General features: G+C 39.9%; 3 protein-coding genes across 9 annotated transcripts in view; 1 reads left to right on the top strand and 2 right to left on the bottom strand.

The window, feature by feature from the left end:
• The window catches only part of LOC126869909 (serine proteinase stubble-like), a 77199-nt gene extending 72720 nt beyond the window's left edge, over nucleotides 1–4479 (top strand). For all 7 annotated transcript variants that reach the window (XM_050627085.1, XM_050627086.1, XM_050627088.1 and 4 more), the window contains 5 exons: nucleotides 250–523; nucleotides 1491–1957; nucleotides 2360–2657; nucleotides 2944–3069; nucleotides 3329–4479. In XM_050627085.1, coding sequence (XP_050483042.1) covers nucleotides 250–523; nucleotides 1491–1957; nucleotides 2360–2657; nucleotides 2944–3069; nucleotides 3329–3487 — 1324 coding nt within the window. In that variant the 3' untranslated portion in view covers nucleotides 3488–4479. The remainder of the gene's footprint in view (nucleotides 1–249; nucleotides 524–1490; nucleotides 1958–2359; nucleotides 2658–2943; nucleotides 3070–3328) is intronic.
• On the bottom strand, nucleotides 4400–12055 carry LOC126869912 (location of vulva defective 1-like). Its single transcript, XM_050627099.1, has 7 exons — nucleotides 11373–12055; nucleotides 10629–10930; nucleotides 8905–10114; nucleotides 8184–8389; nucleotides 7336–7521; nucleotides 6481–6622; nucleotides 4400–4652 (listed from the first exon to the last, which is right to left on the bottom strand). Exons 1-7 carry the CDS (start codon nucleotides 11407–11409, stop codon nucleotides 4513–4515), a joined length of 2223 nt encoding a protein of 740 aa, XP_050483056.1. The 5' UTR covers nucleotides 11410–12055; the 3' UTR covers nucleotides 4400–4512.
• Nucleotides 12056–13424: 1369 nt separating this feature from the next.
• On the bottom strand, nucleotides 13425–18550 carry LOC126869920 (ionotropic receptor 93a). The gene is made up of 15 exons (XM_050627121.1): nucleotides 18463–18550; nucleotides 18167–18325; nucleotides 17991–18086; nucleotides 17709–17858; nucleotides 17404–17627; nucleotides 17092–17256; nucleotides 16737–16904; nucleotides 16429–16662; nucleotides 16027–16206; nucleotides 15725–15955; nucleotides 15098–15245; nucleotides 14245–14596; nucleotides 14054–14185; nucleotides 13594–13754; nucleotides 13425–13522 (listed from the first exon to the last, which is right to left on the bottom strand). The coding sequence occupies exons 1-15, from the start codon at nucleotides 18464–18466 to the stop codon at nucleotides 13425–13427; spliced, it is 2502 nt and encodes an 833-aa protein (XP_050483078.1). The 5' UTR covers nucleotides 18467–18550.
• Between the last annotated feature and the right edge of the window lie 1071 nt (nucleotides 18551–19621).

Here is a 19621-nt window from a genome sequence, read left to right as displayed (position 1 = left end):
ATCAGATGTCCTGTAAATATGGCATAATAATATTTCAAAGTCCGGAAGCATAGATTTTCCTATTAGAAGTATGATCTTAGCCACAGCTTCCTCGAATGAAAAATGTTGTCCTGTGTGCCAATCTTCTTCCTTTGAGCCCCTCGATTAAAGTCTAATTTCAAATTTATCAACTTACTCCATAAGTAATTAGAACAATCGAGCGAAACGACGGTGTTCGAGCGCCAGCTTCAAGCTTTTCTTTCATTCTAGCGCAGCCGGATCCTTGCCACAGACCTCTCACTGGCATGTGACCACAGAGCCCGTGTTCGTCACGAAGCAAAGACCGTTGTCGTCCACAAAGCCGATGGGCTCACCCGAGACTACTAAACCTTTGACCAGCAGTTCGCATTTCTGGTCGGAAAACAGTTGGACGCCGCCAAGACCGTCCTTGAAACCGCACTGGACTGACAATCCTAGCCTTCTTCAGAACGGGCCCGAAGCATTTCCACCACGGCCGAGTTTCAAACCGACCGAACCGCATGAAGTACGTCCAATCACTTGTTCATCATGTCGAACCTCTAATCTGCTTAATTTAAAAATATTTTGCAAGTTGCAGTTACGGATAATCTTTATCAAAATATCACTGGAATAACACGTCATTCTATCGATCCTATAATTACTTTTTCACCTGTTTTCACTTAATTGCTGCAATAGAATCATCCATAGTAAAGATCCTTTAATAATTTTGTCTAGTGTTGCCAGCTATTCAAATAAGGAATCGACTCGTGGCCAATTAACAAGGCGCTATCGTATACACATGCTAGATCGTATCAGTGTAATTCATAATTAATTTACAATTCATAATATTCATAATTTATAATGTATTCATAATTTGATGTGTTCATAAGATCATAGAATTCTTAAATAACTCGAGGATCCTCGGTTCCTCGCCGCTGCCACGCTGCTCATAATCACGAACGCTTCTTCCTCACACGAAAGATATAATGCTTCCGTGTCTTATCTAGAGATTGGTTCCCCTCTAAGCAATAGCTTCATCGTGTTGTATCCTCGATCAAGAATATACTCTCTGTACCCCGCGGTACAATTAGATTCTATCGGTACTCGTCATAGGAAAAACATCGTTTCGCTAAACGAAAGAAAACATAGCGCGACTTTTTGTCAAAGATTACTGTTAATCGCAACAAAGAAACGGCGGATCGGCCTTCGGCTCGATTACACAGTCCATCGAACAGCATGATACAAAATGAACGAAGAACTCCATCTACCATCTTAGAAAACTAATATTGGCTTGTGCGAAAAATTTATTGACAAAATTGAAAAATATTATGTCTTTATAGAATTCGTATATCAGTAAACAATATATATATATATACTATCTCTTCATAATCATTGATTCTCTCTCACATATAGAAAATTAAGAAATTCCAACATCGCGCATGAAATACTCGGATAACCAATCCAACTAATATTTATATATTTCTTTTTTATAGAACACGGAGTTTCATAAACCGCTTGGCGCAGCACACTACATCACCACGTCTCACTTTGAGACTTCTGCTAGGCCTAGACCCACAAAGAAGACTACCACTTCTACGACAACTACCACTAGTACCACTACAACTACTACCAGTACGACCACGACCACGACCACCACGACCACCACGACCACTCCAAAACCTGACACGACAGTGTCTACGACCGAGGCAGTCGCGAAAACTGGATCGGTGTTAACCGTGTCTGCCGCGACTGAAAGCAAGGGTATGCAGTGCGGAGTACCGCCCCTGTTTCCAAGACCGGAGACCAGGATCGTTGGAGGCAAGGACGCACCGTTCGGTCGATGGCCTTGGCAAGTATCTGTTAGGCGTACTTCGTTCTTTGGCTTCTCCAGTACTCATCGATGCGGAGGAGCGGTGCTGAACGAGAACTGGATCGCGACTGCGGGACACTGTGTAGACGAGTGAGTAATATTCCTCGTTCTATTATTAGGGAATTACTAGCTTCTTGGAACTTTTCACGACGATCGACATGTCACGTTTTTCTTTTTCCGAAAGCAATCGTGTAAAGAGCGTTACACTTTAGCACCAATAATTGAATATTCACCATTTTAATAACGCGATAGGATTTCTCAGAAGCAAGCCACATAAGAATAATTCAGAATACTAATTTCAAAATTTGTCAAAAAATGATAGAACAAAAATAGCGAAAAAGAAAATCTAAGATCGTTGTCAAATGTTGTCGCTTCTCGTATAGAAAATGAACCACGATTAACCCGAATACAGAGTCGAACAGCTTACCTGTTTCTTCCAATAGCCACTAAAATGCAAAACGAAACAAATATTTGTTATCGATTCTGTTATAGCCTGCTGACCTCGCAGATCCGGATTAGAGTGGGCGAGTACGATTTTTCGTCTGTGCAAGAACGATTGCCTTACGTTGAGCGTGGAGTTGCGAAGAAGGTGGTGCACCCGAAGTACAACTTCTTCACTTACGAATACGATCTGGCGTTGGTCAGATTGGAAAGCTCATTGACGTTCGCGCCGCATATTTCGCCGATTTGCCTGCCAGCCACTGACGATCTTTTGATCGGCGAAAATGCGACTGTCACCGGCTGGGGAAGATTGAGCGAAGGTGGTACACTACCTTCTGTGTTGCAAGAGGTAAAATTGTGTGAAGATTGTCAAGTGTAAGCTTCGACAATTTTAGAGGTTCGATTCGCTGTATACCACGTTTTAACAGAAGATTTGCAATGAGTTTGCGGATTTGTAGATAAATTTATACCTTTTTATTAACACGATTAATGATACGAAACTTAATCCTGCTGTAGTTTTCGAATATTTATCTTATTTTTATTTTCTAGTACTTACTTTGAATAGTTTGTATATTAGGTATATTAAGATAGATACGGAATTGTTAATTTAGAAGAGGGTTGCGTATCTATTGCAGGTTTCCGTGCCCATAGTGAGTAATGATAGGTGTAAGTCAATGTTCCTGAGGGCTGGGAGACACGAGTTCATACCAGATATTTTCCTGTGCGCCGGATACGAGAGTGGAGGCCAAGATTCTTGTCAGGTACCCTTTTAAATTCCATATTCATTTTATATTTTACACTTTATATATATATTCTATCATTTAGTTTACTATTTTTCTGTATATATATATTTTATTATACAGAAATAATATCCAAGATTCCAGTTGTCTCACCAGGACGGCAATGTATGAATATTCTTTCAAATATTAGATTCGTATTAAAATTGATATTGTTCTGAAACCAAACAAATTTTTGCCGTGTTTCCAAGACTCAGAAAGGCTTCTTACGTGTAATTTTCAGGGTGATTCGGGTGGTCCTCTCCAAGTAAGAGGAAAAGACGGTCGGTACTTCCTCGCTGGCATCATATCCTGGGGAATTGGTTGCGCGGAGGCCAATCTGCCAGGCGTGTGTACCAGGATCTCCAAGTTCGTACCATGGATCCTGAAGAACGTCACTTGACCCGGTTTCCAAATAACCATTTGCCACAGGACCTTGTCGACAGCTTGCGACGAACCGACTGTCCGAATAGGAGTTCCAAGCGTAACTCTGCACGTTTCTTCGATTTCTTAACCGAGGGGTAACCAGGAGATTGCACGAATCACTGCCAAATACGTAAGACTTGTCGAAGAAAACAGGACTCGAGCAGGAATGGTTCTCGTTCTTCTTCGAAGACGAAAAAAGCAGGAGAGAAAAAAGGAATGGTAGAAAAGAAACGAGAGATATAAGATATATATGTATCTATACATTGGATAGAAGTTTGAGAAACTTCTATCTTAAAGACTGCTACTCGGAAAGCGAAGCCAATCAAACACAGACCGCGCGAGACTGTGGAGATCGTTATGGAACGATAAAAAGAAAATCACGCGCGTAGGACTGTATTTATATATATAAATATACATATAAATATAAGTAAGATAATAATATATTTCTCAGCCGCGAACGAACCGCGTGTTCGTCTGTCAGTTTTTTGCTAGCCTGTACATGAATATATAAAAAGAAAGGAAGTCTAAGCGGAGAAATAGCTAACGGCTTGACGTTGAAACGCCACGTTAAAGAAAGGACGTAAATAATTAAAAGATGCGGTTTCAACTGCAAGCCCTATGATTATGCATCTATCTTACTCAAATTGTATAGCGAATTCTGTAAAATGCTAAGTTCTTGCCCATCGCCCTTAATAATCGTCTATTAATCGAAAAGCTAAATTAATCTCCTCTCTCTCTCTCTTTCTCTCTCCCTCTCCCTTCGTCACTCTTTTTCTCTCTCTTTTTCCCTTCTTTATTTACAACGTACGGATATTTTTGTACAGACATCGTGTACTTAAAGGTAGGTGTGTGCGAACTAGGAAAGATCTAATAAATATAAATATATATATATGTGTGTAATTGTTTATAGATATATAACGATATTTATAAGTATGTCAAATAAACATATGTGTTTATTACTACCCGGAACTTGTCCATCTTTGTTCCCAAGTAGATTAAGAGTTACAAAATTCGCGAATTGAGCGGATCGTTAACCCGACCAGCGATCAAAGCTACCGAAGTCTCTGCGTCGACGATGAAGTAGAGGAACGGATGGACAACTGTAAATGGCACTGGCCCTGCCCTCTCGAATAATCCATTTCCTACAAAGAAAAATTCCTTTTAAATATCTTATTCGTAACTCTAAACGCTTACTTATTAAAACTCGATAAAATTATTTAATTGAGAAGCTTTCCAAAAAATGGGTCCATAAGACAAGACCAAGGGTTCCATAAGATTCTTTTTCAAGTAAAGTAGCTCTTAGCTATTAAACTTAGTAACTAAATTAAAAAACCTTTTAAATTAAAGACCCTTTTTCCAGAAATCATCTCAGTTATAAGCTAATACAGTGCAAATGATAAAGAAGTTTTAAGTAAATGAAACTAGTAACAAGGAGTCTGAAAAATTGAGAGAGAGGATGAAAATTGGAAACAAGCAGCTGACAGATTAATGAAAATATTTACGAGCTGCATTCCTTGTAACGATTCAGGAATTCCTAGTAGGCATAACGGAGAACGAACGCAAGGTCTTTTTATTTATTTCCCTCGGTGAGTCAGGCACACAGGATATCAGTGATTAAATCCAGCCGACATTATAACAATACTGAGAATATTCTTGATCGTGGCCGGCGTCGATTACAATAAACCGGAAACGACAGCTCTTGGACGAACAAACAACGAATTAGCGACGATTCGACATTCGACAGACGATCGAAGGAAAGGCGAATCTCTCAGAATCTTTGCGTAATCAAACATCTAATGACTTCGCGGTAAAAGAGAGAAATTAACTATTATATGGATCTGTTTTCTTCCTTTCAAAGAAAATAAACTAACAGCGATATTTGTTCAATTCTCACGATGCAGTTTGCTGATACGACGTTGGTTGCCAGTCAACAACCTCGACGAGAGAGTGTATCGAGTTACAGATCCGGCAATCTACCAACGACGAGATAGTCCCTTGACGAATCAATCAAATTCGGCGCAGTTCGCGATGCCTCGATCTTCGCGAAGATTTCTATTTCACCGCGTGTCTCTAAAAATTCCGTCTTCCACAAACACATATTCTTAATATTAAGAAAAATATAATAAAATTCTAAAATAAATCCTAAATCTGAAATCTAGATCTACAAAATTCTAAAAGTATGATCAAATCAATTCTGAAATTAATTTTATAGTAGCTAAATTTGTTTTCGCCGGTTAAAAAATGTTTTTATTAATGATTCCTTTAAAATGTCTTTGTTTAATTATGAATTCGAAAATTTTTATGAAAGAGATGTAGCATAGCAGTCACATAGATGGATATTGTAAATCGAATTCGTAAGAGATACACTCTGGCTGACAGAATTTATGTAGCAATCTAATACGAAGAAGAAAATAAAAAGGAAGGGGAAACTGATCAGACACGCGCCAGTAGTAACGGCAAGGCATCGTCAGACACTTGTCCGCCGCGCGTCCACCGATATCTTGTTGTTTGCGAACGACATGCACCGTAGAATCGCAATTTCACCTGTGGATATTGCGTCACAGCGATTACCTGATCGAACCTTGCTAATCGCTGATCGCTTCCTCCTACGATAATCCGAGATATCCTCTTCTGTTTCCCATACAAGAGAAATTCGAGACTCTCCGACATCCTCTAACAAGAGTATAATTCTATGGAAGAATTTGTAAAAATTCTAGACCTCGCGGGAGGAAGATACTGGATAAAAATATTGGAAAAATTCTTGCGAAGGAAGAATGCTAGGTCTTCTAAAATATTTAACGCCGCCATATAGTCACGTAGCTCTTGGAGTTTGAAGTTATAAGGAAAGTAGAGGAAGAGTGCAGTAGAACGAAGAAAGCAGAGAACAGAAACCTGGATGATAGTATCGATAATAATCCCGACGCAGTGGAACGATCAATGGAGGATCGGTAGGACGATAAGTCGACTCACGAGAGTGGGTTCTGTCGGGTTTCATATAGTTTCTGATGTTCACCCCGATACTCTGTTGCACGTCTCTGGCGTACACACCAAGATCTGGTGTCATTGGTGAGAGGTCGGCGGTTCTAGGCTCGAACACGTCCAGAATTCCCAACTGAAAATGAAATTAATTTTTTATAACGAAATATTAAAAATATATAATCAAATAACGGGAAAAGTTATCAAGACGATAATTAGAATCGTTAAATAACGCGGTTCAAAGAATATTGAGAAATGATAAAACGCTGGTAAAAATAGTACATCGTCAGGCAAAGTCAACGACGATTTTAAATAATCCTATTCGACCGCGTGAAGTGGCTCAATAGAACAAAAGACTTTAACTTCAAGAGTCAAATTATCTCAAGCTGAACATCGTCTATTCAAAGGCACTAAAACCTGTGAGAATGCTGAAATAACAGTGGAATCGGCCGTAAAACTCGCGACTAGAATGGTGCCGGGCCCAGAATTACGTCTATTAAACAATTCTCATTTTTCGCTGTGCGCTTCGAATTATCGTGAATTACGTGTCGTCAAGAAGGCTACGCGTTGTGCCGATCGCTCTGCTTCGCGGAATACAGCCGTGACGAGAAACGGAAAGTGCGCTCAAGATCTCTAGACTAACGCGATTAAGTAATTAGGCGCTTAATGGCCGCGACTAATGGCAAAATATCGAGCGGCGAACACCGGAAAACACGGTTCGGCCAGGTTTTCAGAACCGTTCCCTTTTGATCTATTAAAATTTATTCTTCAATGATTCGATCTATTTCGGGAAGAAAAACAAACTGAATAACTGTTTAAGTTTTTTTGTAACGAAATTGTGCTTCGTACCCTTTGCAGGAAAGACGTTAATGTGACAAAACCGCGCAACATGAAGGACGGAATGGTGGCCCTGACCCAAGTAGCCTGTAACTGCTTCCGCAAGAGTCTCAACGATTTCCCTCCAAGATCTCTCGCCAAACGATACGTGTCCCTTCTGTCTGTCGCCATCATTAGCAGGATATTGTACCTTGGGTCCTGGAATGACGAATTAGAAACGTGATTTCGTACAGAAATCATTCGATGACTCTTTACGTTCAGGATCCTCTTGTATAATTAAACTACCGTTAACGGTGAAACTTGGCAAGTCGCGAGTTACTAGCTATCAGTACTAATAAATTCTCTCCTACGGCAATCATAAATTTAATGTTAAAGTAAATTAAATTTCACGAATGAATTTTACAAGCTGCCACTCGTTTCACTATTCTGTATAATATAAAATTGCAAAGTTATAGAAGTCTACAACGTACAACTTGTAATTTTGCAATTCTAATATTTTTTGTTAGTAAATCTTTATTATTTATTTCAAGTATCTTTATTAATCGTTCCATTATTCATTAAAGCGACGATATGCCGCAGTAACTATATGTGAAATTTTTATAAAATTGTCACACATCGATATTATGTATAATCATTTATCTGTTGATCAATATATACTCTTTGTATTGTAGATTTTAAAATGGAGGACAACATAATTGTTCGTGTGTCGCCGCAGTAATTATAGATCATATCAGTTTATAGTTTTCTGCATACGGGCGGTACGGCCGTACGACATACATTTAGATGAATAATTATAATAGTAATTATTAAAATAAATATATGTTTGAGAGCTTTTCGTGGGAGAAAAATATGGTTCTTACATCAAGTGGAAACTCAAGTGCAACTGCGTGCAGCGATGGAAAATAGGCAAAAGGTAGAACTGCGAAGTATCTGGAAGCCGTAACGGAGGAGACATCGCAGCCGTTTACTAGGAACGATATCTCCGTCGAGTCTCTGACGGATGCCTCGTTCAAGGTCGTGGAATAAGGCTTCCAGATTCCTAGGTCCTGCATCCAAATTCCTTCGTCTGAAATGCAAAAAATAGAACCATAGATAGTAGAAAAATTCTATTAAAAAATTATTTTCGGACACAAGTTACGAAATTAATAGATGAAAATTAAATAGTCTAGTCAACACGTCAAAAAGATTGTTCTACGTGTAAAAAACACAGATGACTACAAAAACTTGATACTGTGAAAATGAAATGTAGAACTCGATACGAAAGAGTGCTTCGTTAGAAAATAGGAGTATGCGTCAATACTTTTTGCAGCTACGCTAATATAAATACTCTATAATGTTACTCTTCAAGGATAGGGAGACACGAAAACACAAAATAATCTCTATCTCCCTTTTATTTTTCACGGATCCTAATACAATAAACCAACCAGATTCATCGGCGCTTTAAGATCCTTCGCCATTCGTCTTAATCATTTTCTACAAAATTCTCCACACTCATCTCATCCATCCTGTTAATCAACGTATAGAGGAATGAAAGAACGAATAACAGAAAAAGAAGAATAAAACGGAAATAAAACACTCTACCTGGATAGCTAGAGAAGAATCCCCTGGGGCTCCTGTCGCTACGTTTCCTTCGATTCATCATCGTGCTCGAGGATACAGTGGTCAGCTGTCCAGTCGACCCGGTTTCACTTGTGGTCGTGACTGGCAAATCGGTAGATCCCATCTCGTTCGGGATAGACTGATTGTTCGAGCCCGTTGAAACGGTATTCTCATCAGCAGGTGGTCCATTCGTGGACGACGCCTCGTTCGCCTGAGTTGGGATCGTCGAACTCGTTGAAGCTTCTGTGACATTTGCTGCTGACGTTTCTGAAGTTTCTGCGGATAACGCGATGACAGTAGTTCCGGTAGTTGTTGACGTAGAACTTGGCGTAGAGCCTGTTAACGCGGTCGTTGACTCCGTGATGGGTTCCGTCGTCATCACAGATTCGGTGGCCTGATCGGTAGAAACGGTCGTCTGTCCAATAGCAGATGTAATCGTCGATTCTAAATTTGTTTCCATTGATGTTGAAAATGTTACGGCCGTCTCTGAAGTTGAACTTGGAGTAGATATAATCGCAACGGTACTCGTCAAAGTCGATGGCGTACTTGATGTTCCATCAGCATTTGGCGATTGAATACTTGGTGTGGAAGTGACCATCGTTATAGGTTGAGCAGAATTTGTAACGGTTGTCTGCGGTATTTCAGAAGTTGTTGTAGTAGCTGCAGTAGTAGTAGTAGTAGAAATAACAGTGGTAGAAGTTTCAGATGAAGTTGTAATTGAACTAGGCAAGGTGCTCGTAGATGTAGTCATTGCCTCGGTAGATAAAGTTGTAACTAAACTAGGCAGGGTAGTAGCTACTGTAGCACCCGTTAAAACAGCGCTATCAGAAATAGTTTGTGTCAATCTATCTTGCTCGTCTACGGTGCTTAAGGTCATTTCAATAAGTTCAACCATGGGAGTAGTGGACATTGGTATATCGCTAGTGACCTCAGAACTCTGCATAGTTCTTATTGTTGTACTTGGCGTGGTAGTTTCGTCAGGAACCAACGTTCTTGCTTCGGTCGTCGATTGTTCAGTCATCGCACTAGTTGTTTCTGGTACAGAAGTAGTTTCGGTTTCGTTGGTCTCCTCCTCAGGGATAGACAGATCGAATCCGTAGAACCGAAGGATGTCTTCGTACTCTGGCCTCAGTTTCGTGTTCTCGTGATTGAGCGTTAGACCCCCGAGGAATCCATCAGCGTTCAAATACGTCTTTGAAATACAGAAATAATTACTATAGACCCGTCACGGATGTTTGATTCGTTACGAAACTTGTTCGAAAAGGGCGATCGACCAGAAGAGAAACTGCTAGTTAAGGAAGAGAAATTACGCGTTCAAGCCTCAAATGAACTGACGCAGCAAATTTTCCGTGTTCCTTTACTGTGTCTAATCGCACTCATCGAACGTATTATGCAACAGTGAAGAATTTAACCCTCTGATGCTCGGATTTTTCCAAACTTACGAAGAATATAAAAGAAATAGCTGGCATGACAATTTATACATACACCGCTGCTCAAGATGCTCAGAACAGAGCAATGAAATATGAAGAGCACGAAAAGACGCAGTTTCACAGAAAGTCATAGCCTGCATTTTTTATAAGGGAGCTGTTTTGAAGTTCAGTGCATTGTCAATCAATTCCATGTCGTCAAATTATTAAAATATTAAAATATTGAAGATACTTCTGGAGGGGTTAACGAGAGTCAGAAATGACTAGGATAATTCTTACCCTCAATCTACGATGGATATCGCGAAAACCGATCCTGGTGATGTCTCGATCTCGCGGTAGACCAAGAGCATCCGCGATTTGCTGTCTTCCTCTGCCAGCCGAGCCCTCGTAAAGTGCGGCCAGGATGAAGCCAACCCCCGTCGGCGAGAATGCAACGTTCCCGTGGGCCGTGTACTGTTGCAGAATCCGCACGCCTAGGTCGTTAATAACGTCCGTGATGATGTCGACCGGCCGATGCGGAACCGGTTGATACCAGCCGTCGAATCCCACGTTGTCGTAGCCGTGGACAAACACGGACGACACTGTTGGAGAATATTTTCATTGAATAATCGCATCATCTTAAGGAAGATTAATTAAATCCTAAGATACGGACAATTTCTCAAATACCAATTGACGTTGTTGGAACGTTTTCACTGAAAAATTATAGAATCTCAAAGAGGCTTGGTTAAATCCTAAGTTAAGGACTATTCCTCGAGCATGAACGACACTGTTGGAATATTTACCACAGAAAAATTATAAGATTTTAACAAGACTCGATTAAATCCTAAGTTAAAGACAATTCACCGAGTACGAACGACACCGTTGAAGAATATTTTCATGGAATCGTAAGGAAGATTAATTTAATCCTAACATAAATCGTGTATATATTGCGCGGAAATTGCAAAAGTTTAATACTCCGAACTGTCAACCAATAGACGAACATTAAATCGGAATAATAAAAGAAAAGGGAATAAAAATACGTACGCTGCAACAGGATCAGCCAGGACATCCAGGCGCCCATATTAATCGCGACTGGTTGCTGGATAACTGGCGGACGAGGAGCACAGGTCGACTGGCGAGGAGCATGGACAACCCGTCTCCTCACGGATTCTCTCTCGATTTACGAAAGGAAGCGCAACACGGTGGCGCGGAAACGTGGGTCGACAAGCAGCTCTGTTAGGATTAGTCTTAGTCGTCCGCTCTCTACGTCGGAACTGGCTCGCGGATGGTGCACGCCGCCCGCTCGAGCCTCTGCCGGCCACTCTGCGATTTTTTAAACGGCAAGGTCGTCAGGTAGATAAACCCGTGTCTATGTACGCCGTCATATCGCGCGCTCGTCTTTCTCCTTTCCCCTTCGCGAAACCGTGTGCCGGGGTTCCAGCTTCCCCAGAGGATACCAAGTTGGTAGTAGGAGGAGAATGAGGAACAGGAGGAGGAGAATTATTCAGAATTATTCAGAGAATCGTGGCGGATTCGTTCCTCCAAATCTTGTTATGGGTTCTTCGGATCCCGGGGATTCGCTGCTTGTGGAAATTTAATGGCGACTGAATAAGTGATGGAATTTAGTTTTGAAGAATTCAAGAAAATTAATTAATAAAAGAAGAGTCATATTTTTAATTGGAAAATTCGTTACTTCAAAAATCTAGTTATTTTATTAGGATTTTTTAAACATTTTGTGATGACTGCGCGAATGATGGAATCTAAAGGGTTTGGAAATTTAGGTGACAATTTATAACATCCATTAATTCAGCTCGCGTTGATGCGACGACTATTCTAGAACGAAATTACAATATTTATGTATGAAGTATTCCATGACCTCATAGTAACAGTTAAGGGGTAAAAGAGTAATTACATAGATTTCTATGAATTCGAAAACAAGCAAATTATTCGAAGATAAACAAGTAGGAGCCGACCTTTCTTCGCTCTCGCGTTCGCACACTTGTAACTTCCATTCTTCTTCGAGTGTGATCTTAATAAAGTAACTAGTTGTGGCAACTTCCAGCGTAACGTAACAGGGAGCAACTGAATCATACGCGTCATAAGTCTTGCTCAATGTTGCGGTCGTTACTGTTCACAATGCAATAAACCTTGTTAGGCGCGAAGTCTTCCAAGTAAAATTAACGACTTAACGAAACAATGAACGAATCCTCGAAATACCTGTGCAAAGAGCATCCGTGTCAATCTTCTTAACTGCAGATAGTAAATCTCGGTTTTGCAATAAACTCTAATATCTTCATGTTGCGTAATATCAGGTAGATTTTACCAGCATTTTACCAGTGAATAAATAAATAATCTTTGCGTTACTGTTCTAAATGAATTTTTATTGCTTGCACGGTACAGAATAATTGCCGTTACCGCGTACATTTTCTTCAGATTGACTCCATAGATAGTATCCACGAAACGTTGCCACGATTCTCGTGCAACTAACGATAAAAAAGCATGTTCCGAGCGCCAGTGATGGAACGAATCGAACGTTTTCGACTTCGAACGTTGCGTGGATATCCACGCAATATCCGGTGCCGTCCATTACCCGCAAATTAGACGTTCGTGATGGTAATTGTAATGGCTTGCGAACGTCCGCGGGCCATTGGTCGCTATTTCATTGGCGAGAATCATTTCGCGCCCGCTTGGCCATGCGAATTGTCGGTAGAAATGGACTAACAACTACTGGTTTCTCAATTTTATGGCTCTGCTCAACGTTCGTGATTCTTCTGAATCGATGTAACGAAGGAAAAGAAATTCGAAAAAATCGTGAGCTTGGATTGAGCAAGGATTTTTAGGTCTTCCGGTTACGTCGACTAGTACCAAGCACGCTTTTTTTGTTTAGCCAGTAATTATGGAACAAAAAATTAGAAAAAAAGTGATTACACGTGCGTTTCGGCGCATTACGTCGGTTTGATTCGTTTTTCCGGGGAGAAATCGCGTATCGCCTATATTGGGACACTGGTAGATAAAGGACAAAGGAGTGACAAATAGCAGAAAATGATTTTGTTCCTATTTTATTTTCGTTGCATCTTAATATTAATGTTTCGAGATTTAAGAGACGAAGGGATGAATTAATTTTCGTTCCTTAGATATCTTACGTCTATGACAGTAACACTCGCAAAAGAGAAAGAAGAAAGCCAGTATGATGCCTAAAATAACGAAGAAATCTTTTAATTAAGATGCTGATGAAATCTGCGACGATGGATTTGAAAGACAATACCCATGAACAATACGAAAAATATTCCTTGCATATCGGTGACGTTCACTTTCCGTTTGTTCACCGCCTGATTGCTTCCTGGCACTTCCCAGCACTTGTCTTTTATTGGCATCCTTTCCGTGATCCATTTATTCATCATCCCAGACTCCAGCATTCGATGCAATCTACGTTACGAAGACCCCGTTTCATTCAAACAATCTTAATTCGTGGAATAAATGAAACTACGAGTACAATGGGACAAGCTAGAACAAACTTTTCCTAATAGGAATGATACAGCTTATAAAGAAACTTATAAAAATATATTGCAATCGTGCCAAAACTTAATTAATATCAATACTATCCAGACTTTATTCTCTAGTTTCTTTCGTTCTAACGTATCCCGTTATATCTTATTTCCCCATTCCAAACCATTACCCCAACTAATTACCGACTTTTATCGTTCAGAAGTCAACGCGCAACTTACTCCGCGTTAATGACAGGCAAATAAGGACTGTCGTGTGGAATGATCATGGCGATAGGTTCATCGAGAAACTCGTCCATACTCAACGAGAAATGGCAGACTCCGGTCAACAGCAGATCTTTCCTCATCAAGAACCTATTTCACGGTCTCGTTAATTTTCACGAAATTTCGTATGGATTTGACACGAACGATACCTGAGGGAACTTCTCCAGTCGATCAGAGCGTGTTTCCCATCCTTCACACGTTCCACCAGTTTCTCTTCCTCCGTGTCGTTGTGACTTTCCGCGCGCGACAATAAAGTATGATATTTAGGCTCGTCGGTCTCCTGCAGGTACATTTCGAGAAAGCTACCGTTTGGAAAACTCCAGGTGATCCCGTCCTTACGCGCGAGCAGATCGTCCACGGTTAGGATAGAGGCGTCCATTCGTGGAAAAGTGAGAAAGGCGACAAGACTTCCGGAGTAAGTAGCTACCACGACCATAACGATCAACCACCAGACGCCGATCAGTATGCGAGCGCTGTCACAATGCGGCAGATACATTCCTCCTGGAATTTTTTGAATTTTATTTCGATGGCGTGAGATTTCTTTTTTTTTTTTATAGTAGGTACTTTTTGATCGTTGAATTTCAATTAGCAAATAAAGAGAGGGTAGAGGAAGGTGTTTGGTTACTGTATGGAAATGGAAAGAATTTAAACGCATGAAATTTATGAGCCGATATTCTGGCAATGAGTATTGTTACCATTGCTTATTAACCCTCGTTAACACATTCCTGAAGTTGTAAGATTATGCGGTATGAGAAATTGTGCTGATTTCTGCAATTTTGTACTAAATATATGTTTCCGGCAAGTATATTGTAATTTTTATATGCTTTCAAATTGGTTTCAAATTTTGTGAGCCACCACAGAAAAGTTAGATGCCAACAAATAAAATTTGTATGCGATAAATACAGAACATTTGACCTGTTGATCGGTAATAAAATCGCCAGAAGCTTGCATCGCGTGAACGTGCGAGAAATAGAGGCGGTTTACGGGACAATAAAGTCGTACCTTGTTGAAGAAGCGCCCCGTACACGTACCACACACATTGAAACGAGGACTTTAGGCCCGAGGTCTTGATGCTGTACGGGCTGTACTTGTGAACCAGGTACAAGATCGGACCCATTACGATAATGGATACCGCCAGACAGGCCCACGTCTAAAAGGCAGCCGGAACGTTAGGGGAATACCAGCACGGAGCATACAGAACCGAACGACGACAATCTTTATAGTTCTGTCATTATGCGCTATTACGTAGCGGAATGCCGAAACATTAGCGAACGCTTTTAGCACAGGCACGAAATATCTCTCTGCGATCTTTTTGTAACTACGTCGATTCGTTTCTGTCACTGTGAGAAGCACAGGAAACCTTGTGAGAAACTATTAAGCGACTAATGTTCGATAATATTATATGTACGCTATATTTGCCTCGCTTCTTCGGTTTTATTTTCAAGTTATTTCGAAGGATGATTTGTTGGGCTGAGTTTTGAGCAACGACCAACCCTCGAGTAATAACTTGAAAATACTTTTTATACGATGTTTTGAGACCTAACTTTCTCGTTATACAAGATTTACCTATATTATTCAATGATCCGGTAGCATTGTTGTTATAAAAAGAAATGTTGTATCTATACAAACCTCTTTGGTGAACGGTGAGGCGAACAAGAGAGCTCTAGACAATTGTTTAGGCCTGGAAGTTAAAAAACTATAGGTCTGCACGAAAATAGGTACAGTAAAATTAACCGCGTCCTTCTTATTTTCGTTTACAGTGATCGCGCAAGCACCTAAAAGAACCTCCCTGTCTCGCACCAAATCGATCACTTCTTTTGGCACTTTTCTGGTAGCCGACATGGTCATTTCTTTAATTTTCTAAGAACAGAAGCGTTTAGTCGACGAAGAAGACGAGGGACAAAGAACAGAGTGTGTGTATAAATCCTTACCTCGCCAAGCTTGGCGTACCGAGAAGTATTCCAGGAGTTTGAATTTCGAGTCACTTCCGGCGTAATCGCCGTATAAGAGAAATTCAATTTCGAGCCTAAGTAATTGATCGCATCGAATACCAATCCTTCATATAGCTTTTGGCCTGTTTTACTCACAGAAATGATCTGCCATGGTGGATTCTAAAATAATATATAAATTTTCAACTCGATTACGTGGTTGTGTCGAAGTTGAAATGAAAAAGATTCGAGTAAAGGCTTGATAAATTAACTTTCCTCCCTAAACAATAACACAAGAAATACTTTACTTGTTTGTCTTCCTAATTTTTCTTTTTTAGCCAATAATTCCAAAGGTACTTCCATTAGAAAGATTCAAATAAATAAGTTAAAAGATTGTTTACCCACATGGTAAGTCGCAATTGGTAAATTAGTGCCCCTGAATCCATGCGCGATATGAGGAAAAATCACGTCCGTTAGATTTACTCCGAAACCAGGTGACCATGTGCCTATATCCAACAGGTGTGCCATGTTTCTACCACGAGAAAAAAAATTTCCCCAAGTTATGGACGAGGAGAATCTCCATAATAAGCACCGTCCGCAGAAACCTTCTGAAGCAAACGCGTTTTGGGAAAGGTGTATCTGACGGGAACATAGTTTCGATTTTAGTTCGGTTAAAGGACGTTTCGCTATAAATTCGTGTACAATTTACTGACTCTAATGTTCTTCAGGAGTTCTGCTCGCCTCTCGCGTTTCGTTAGCCTGATCATCTCGAACTTCTCCTCTTCCATGCTCTTAAACAGATCAATCTCGTTCGTCAAGGAGTACTCAAGAGCTTTCGCCAGTGCTTGAATCAATTTTTCCACGTAACATATCAGCTTGATCTGAAGCAAGAATCTTTCAACAATTATTTGTCCTATGTTAAAAAAATTTTATAGAGGGATTGCTTATAATATTTCTCTGGGAATTACTTTGTTTTTTTTTTCTTTTTTTTAATATTGTGTAATAAATTCGTTTTGCAACAAATGAAGCAATCCCAGCAGTTAATTATCTGAAAATATAGATCGTTACTTCACAGTAGTTGCTCAAATTGGTCGCGTTGTACATGAAGGCTACGTTTCCTCCTTCTGCCAATAAATCAACGAATGCCGTCATATTGGTCATATTCTTCGTCGCGCTGTCGGTGATCACGTACAACCATTGACTACCTGGATGGACCATCTTCAAGGATCTCGCCTTGAAAGAAAAATCTCAACCTAAGAAATCCCTCCGGAAATTTTCAAATGTTTGATATGGAATTGACAACGTATTGGTCTTCTAACAAGAAACGAAAAATGTCGCTTATCATGGTGTTTGAGATTTTTATAAGAACAGAGATCTCACCACGCCCATCACATCAGCAATCATGTCGACAGTAGCAATAACTAAGAAACAATGTCCCAGTTGTTCCACGTGGAAATCGTTCAACGTCTTCTTCACCGAACTTTTCCTTTCACTTCTCGTCGTTTCGTGTTTCAACGTGAAAATCGATCTAGAGATCAAGTTCACTTGCTTGTTCGGTAACTTGTCCGAGATGGCTGTCATTACTCTGCTGATCGTGTCTCTGCCTGAAACGAGCCATGAACACAGATCGGATTAGATAAAAGGACTCACGTGCCATTATCGCAGCTACTAGTTGCCCTTATCACCGAATGTATCGTCGTGGAGAATGTTGATCACGTTCCAGGGTAGAATGTTCATCATCCTTAAGTCGAGAAAAATCTGTGACAGCTCTTCTCCTGGTACCACCACCGGCATGCTCATGCCATCCGTCTCTGGAATTCGGGGACAATCTGGATCTTGAAATGATAAACTTTTCTCTTAGATTTCCTTAATTCAGAATCTCTAGAGAACGATACTAAATTTTTTTGTTCTTTTCATTTATTTAGATTTTCTTAATTTAGAATATTTAAAAAACGATACCTCTGTACCTGTTATAGCGAGATGTATCAATTCTTCCTTTCGTACGACCTCGTGCAGGCGCCACGTTATACAGCAACTCGCGACAGATAAAAGGATTGTATAGCCTTGTTAATGATTAAGAAATAACGAGGGTTAGTGAGTCATCCGAATGATAATTAACCATGTTTCAAGATGTAGAGTTTACCTTGCCATAGATTGACATCCGCATCACGAAAAATACGCACAACTATGCCACCTATGTGCATCTCCTTTTTCACAGTATTTATGATTAAATCGTGCACCACCCCCATAACATTTCGGTGCTCGCCATTGTTATCAAAGAAGCTTTTATCGATGATGACGGCTGTTTAAAAAAATTCTTTTTCACTGAACTTAACTCGATTTTATTTCTTTCTAAGGATAATAACACCATCAAAGGATAATATCACTTGGAAGAAAAATTTCTTTTACGTTTTGTTTTAAGAGGAAAATCACTCGTACCCATAGTAGCGTTGGTGGTAATTAGAGATGGAAAATTGTTGTAACTGTCCCCATAATTGACACACCAGAGGAGCAAGAGAACCGATATCATTTCTATTGACGAACTAAAATAACAGCGCGTCGTATTGTTCGTACGGTATATAACCGAGGACACCTGTGAATAATGTATCACTTCATTAGTTTGGCCGATTCGTTATTACAGGCTGAGCTGATCGCGATCACGAGCCGTATACCGAGCAAGCCTAATGCAACTCGATGCACCGCGAATCACAAGAAAGGTCAGTTCTTTAATAACTAACTACCGAACGATCGAACCCCCGTGAAATTGAAACGAGACATTGTTTAGCCTAGTTGCGTGCGCTATCGAACTCATCGCGAAACTCACCCTAAGCTTTTCAATATTATAATGTTCTCAGAAAAATTTATCAAAATGAAAGAGGTAGACGAAAAATCAGATATGTATAATCCTTGAAAGTCGATAAAGTGAGGAGATTATATCCATACTATAAAAATGAAAGTCTCCGCTACAGGCACGTAAAGAATTTTGTTCGCGTTATAATTTATTTATCATATTGTTTGAGATAATAGTCTCACACATGAATATACTTTTTATATTTTTATCTTTGGAATGTTTCTAACATTGTGTACCTATGCGTGCTATATTACAGTTCCAAGAATGACTAAAAATTGAAGAAAATAGAGATATGAAACAAACTGAAGAAACATCGAATAGCACTTTGGATCGGTCTGCATGCAAAGTATCGACACCGAGTAATGTTATTACATATTTCGTTTGCGCGCGCGTTTGTCACAGCCAAGAGACAATTGTATTGTTTCATATCGGTTGGTGTACCACTTCCGTATAACGAAACCAGAGATAAAGCCTAGTTGCGTCGGTTGCATTATTCCAAGCCTACGCGTCGACGTCGCTAATAAGAAAAAATCATCCATAGCTTGGTGATTTTATACTTCATCGTAGGAGCGTTTCAAATTCCTTTTGTTCGGTGTCGTACTTTGTTCCACTTTCGACTCGATGACTACACGCTATTATGTGTTACATACCAAGGAAAATAATTATAGATTCTTACTTTAAATACTTTTATTGCAGATAAAATTAATGATTACAATACATATCATATTAAAAATTAAACGACTGATA

This window comes from Bombus huntii, chromosome 10 (assembly GCF_024542735.1).
Source record: "Bombus huntii isolate Logan2020A chromosome 10, iyBomHunt1.1, whole genome shotgun sequence".
Lineage (NCBI taxonomy): Eukaryota > Metazoa > Arthropoda > Insecta > Hymenoptera > Apidae > Bombus > Bombus huntii.
Note: the sequence above shows the minus strand (reverse complement) of the source record. Positions and strands in the feature narration are given on the sequence as shown.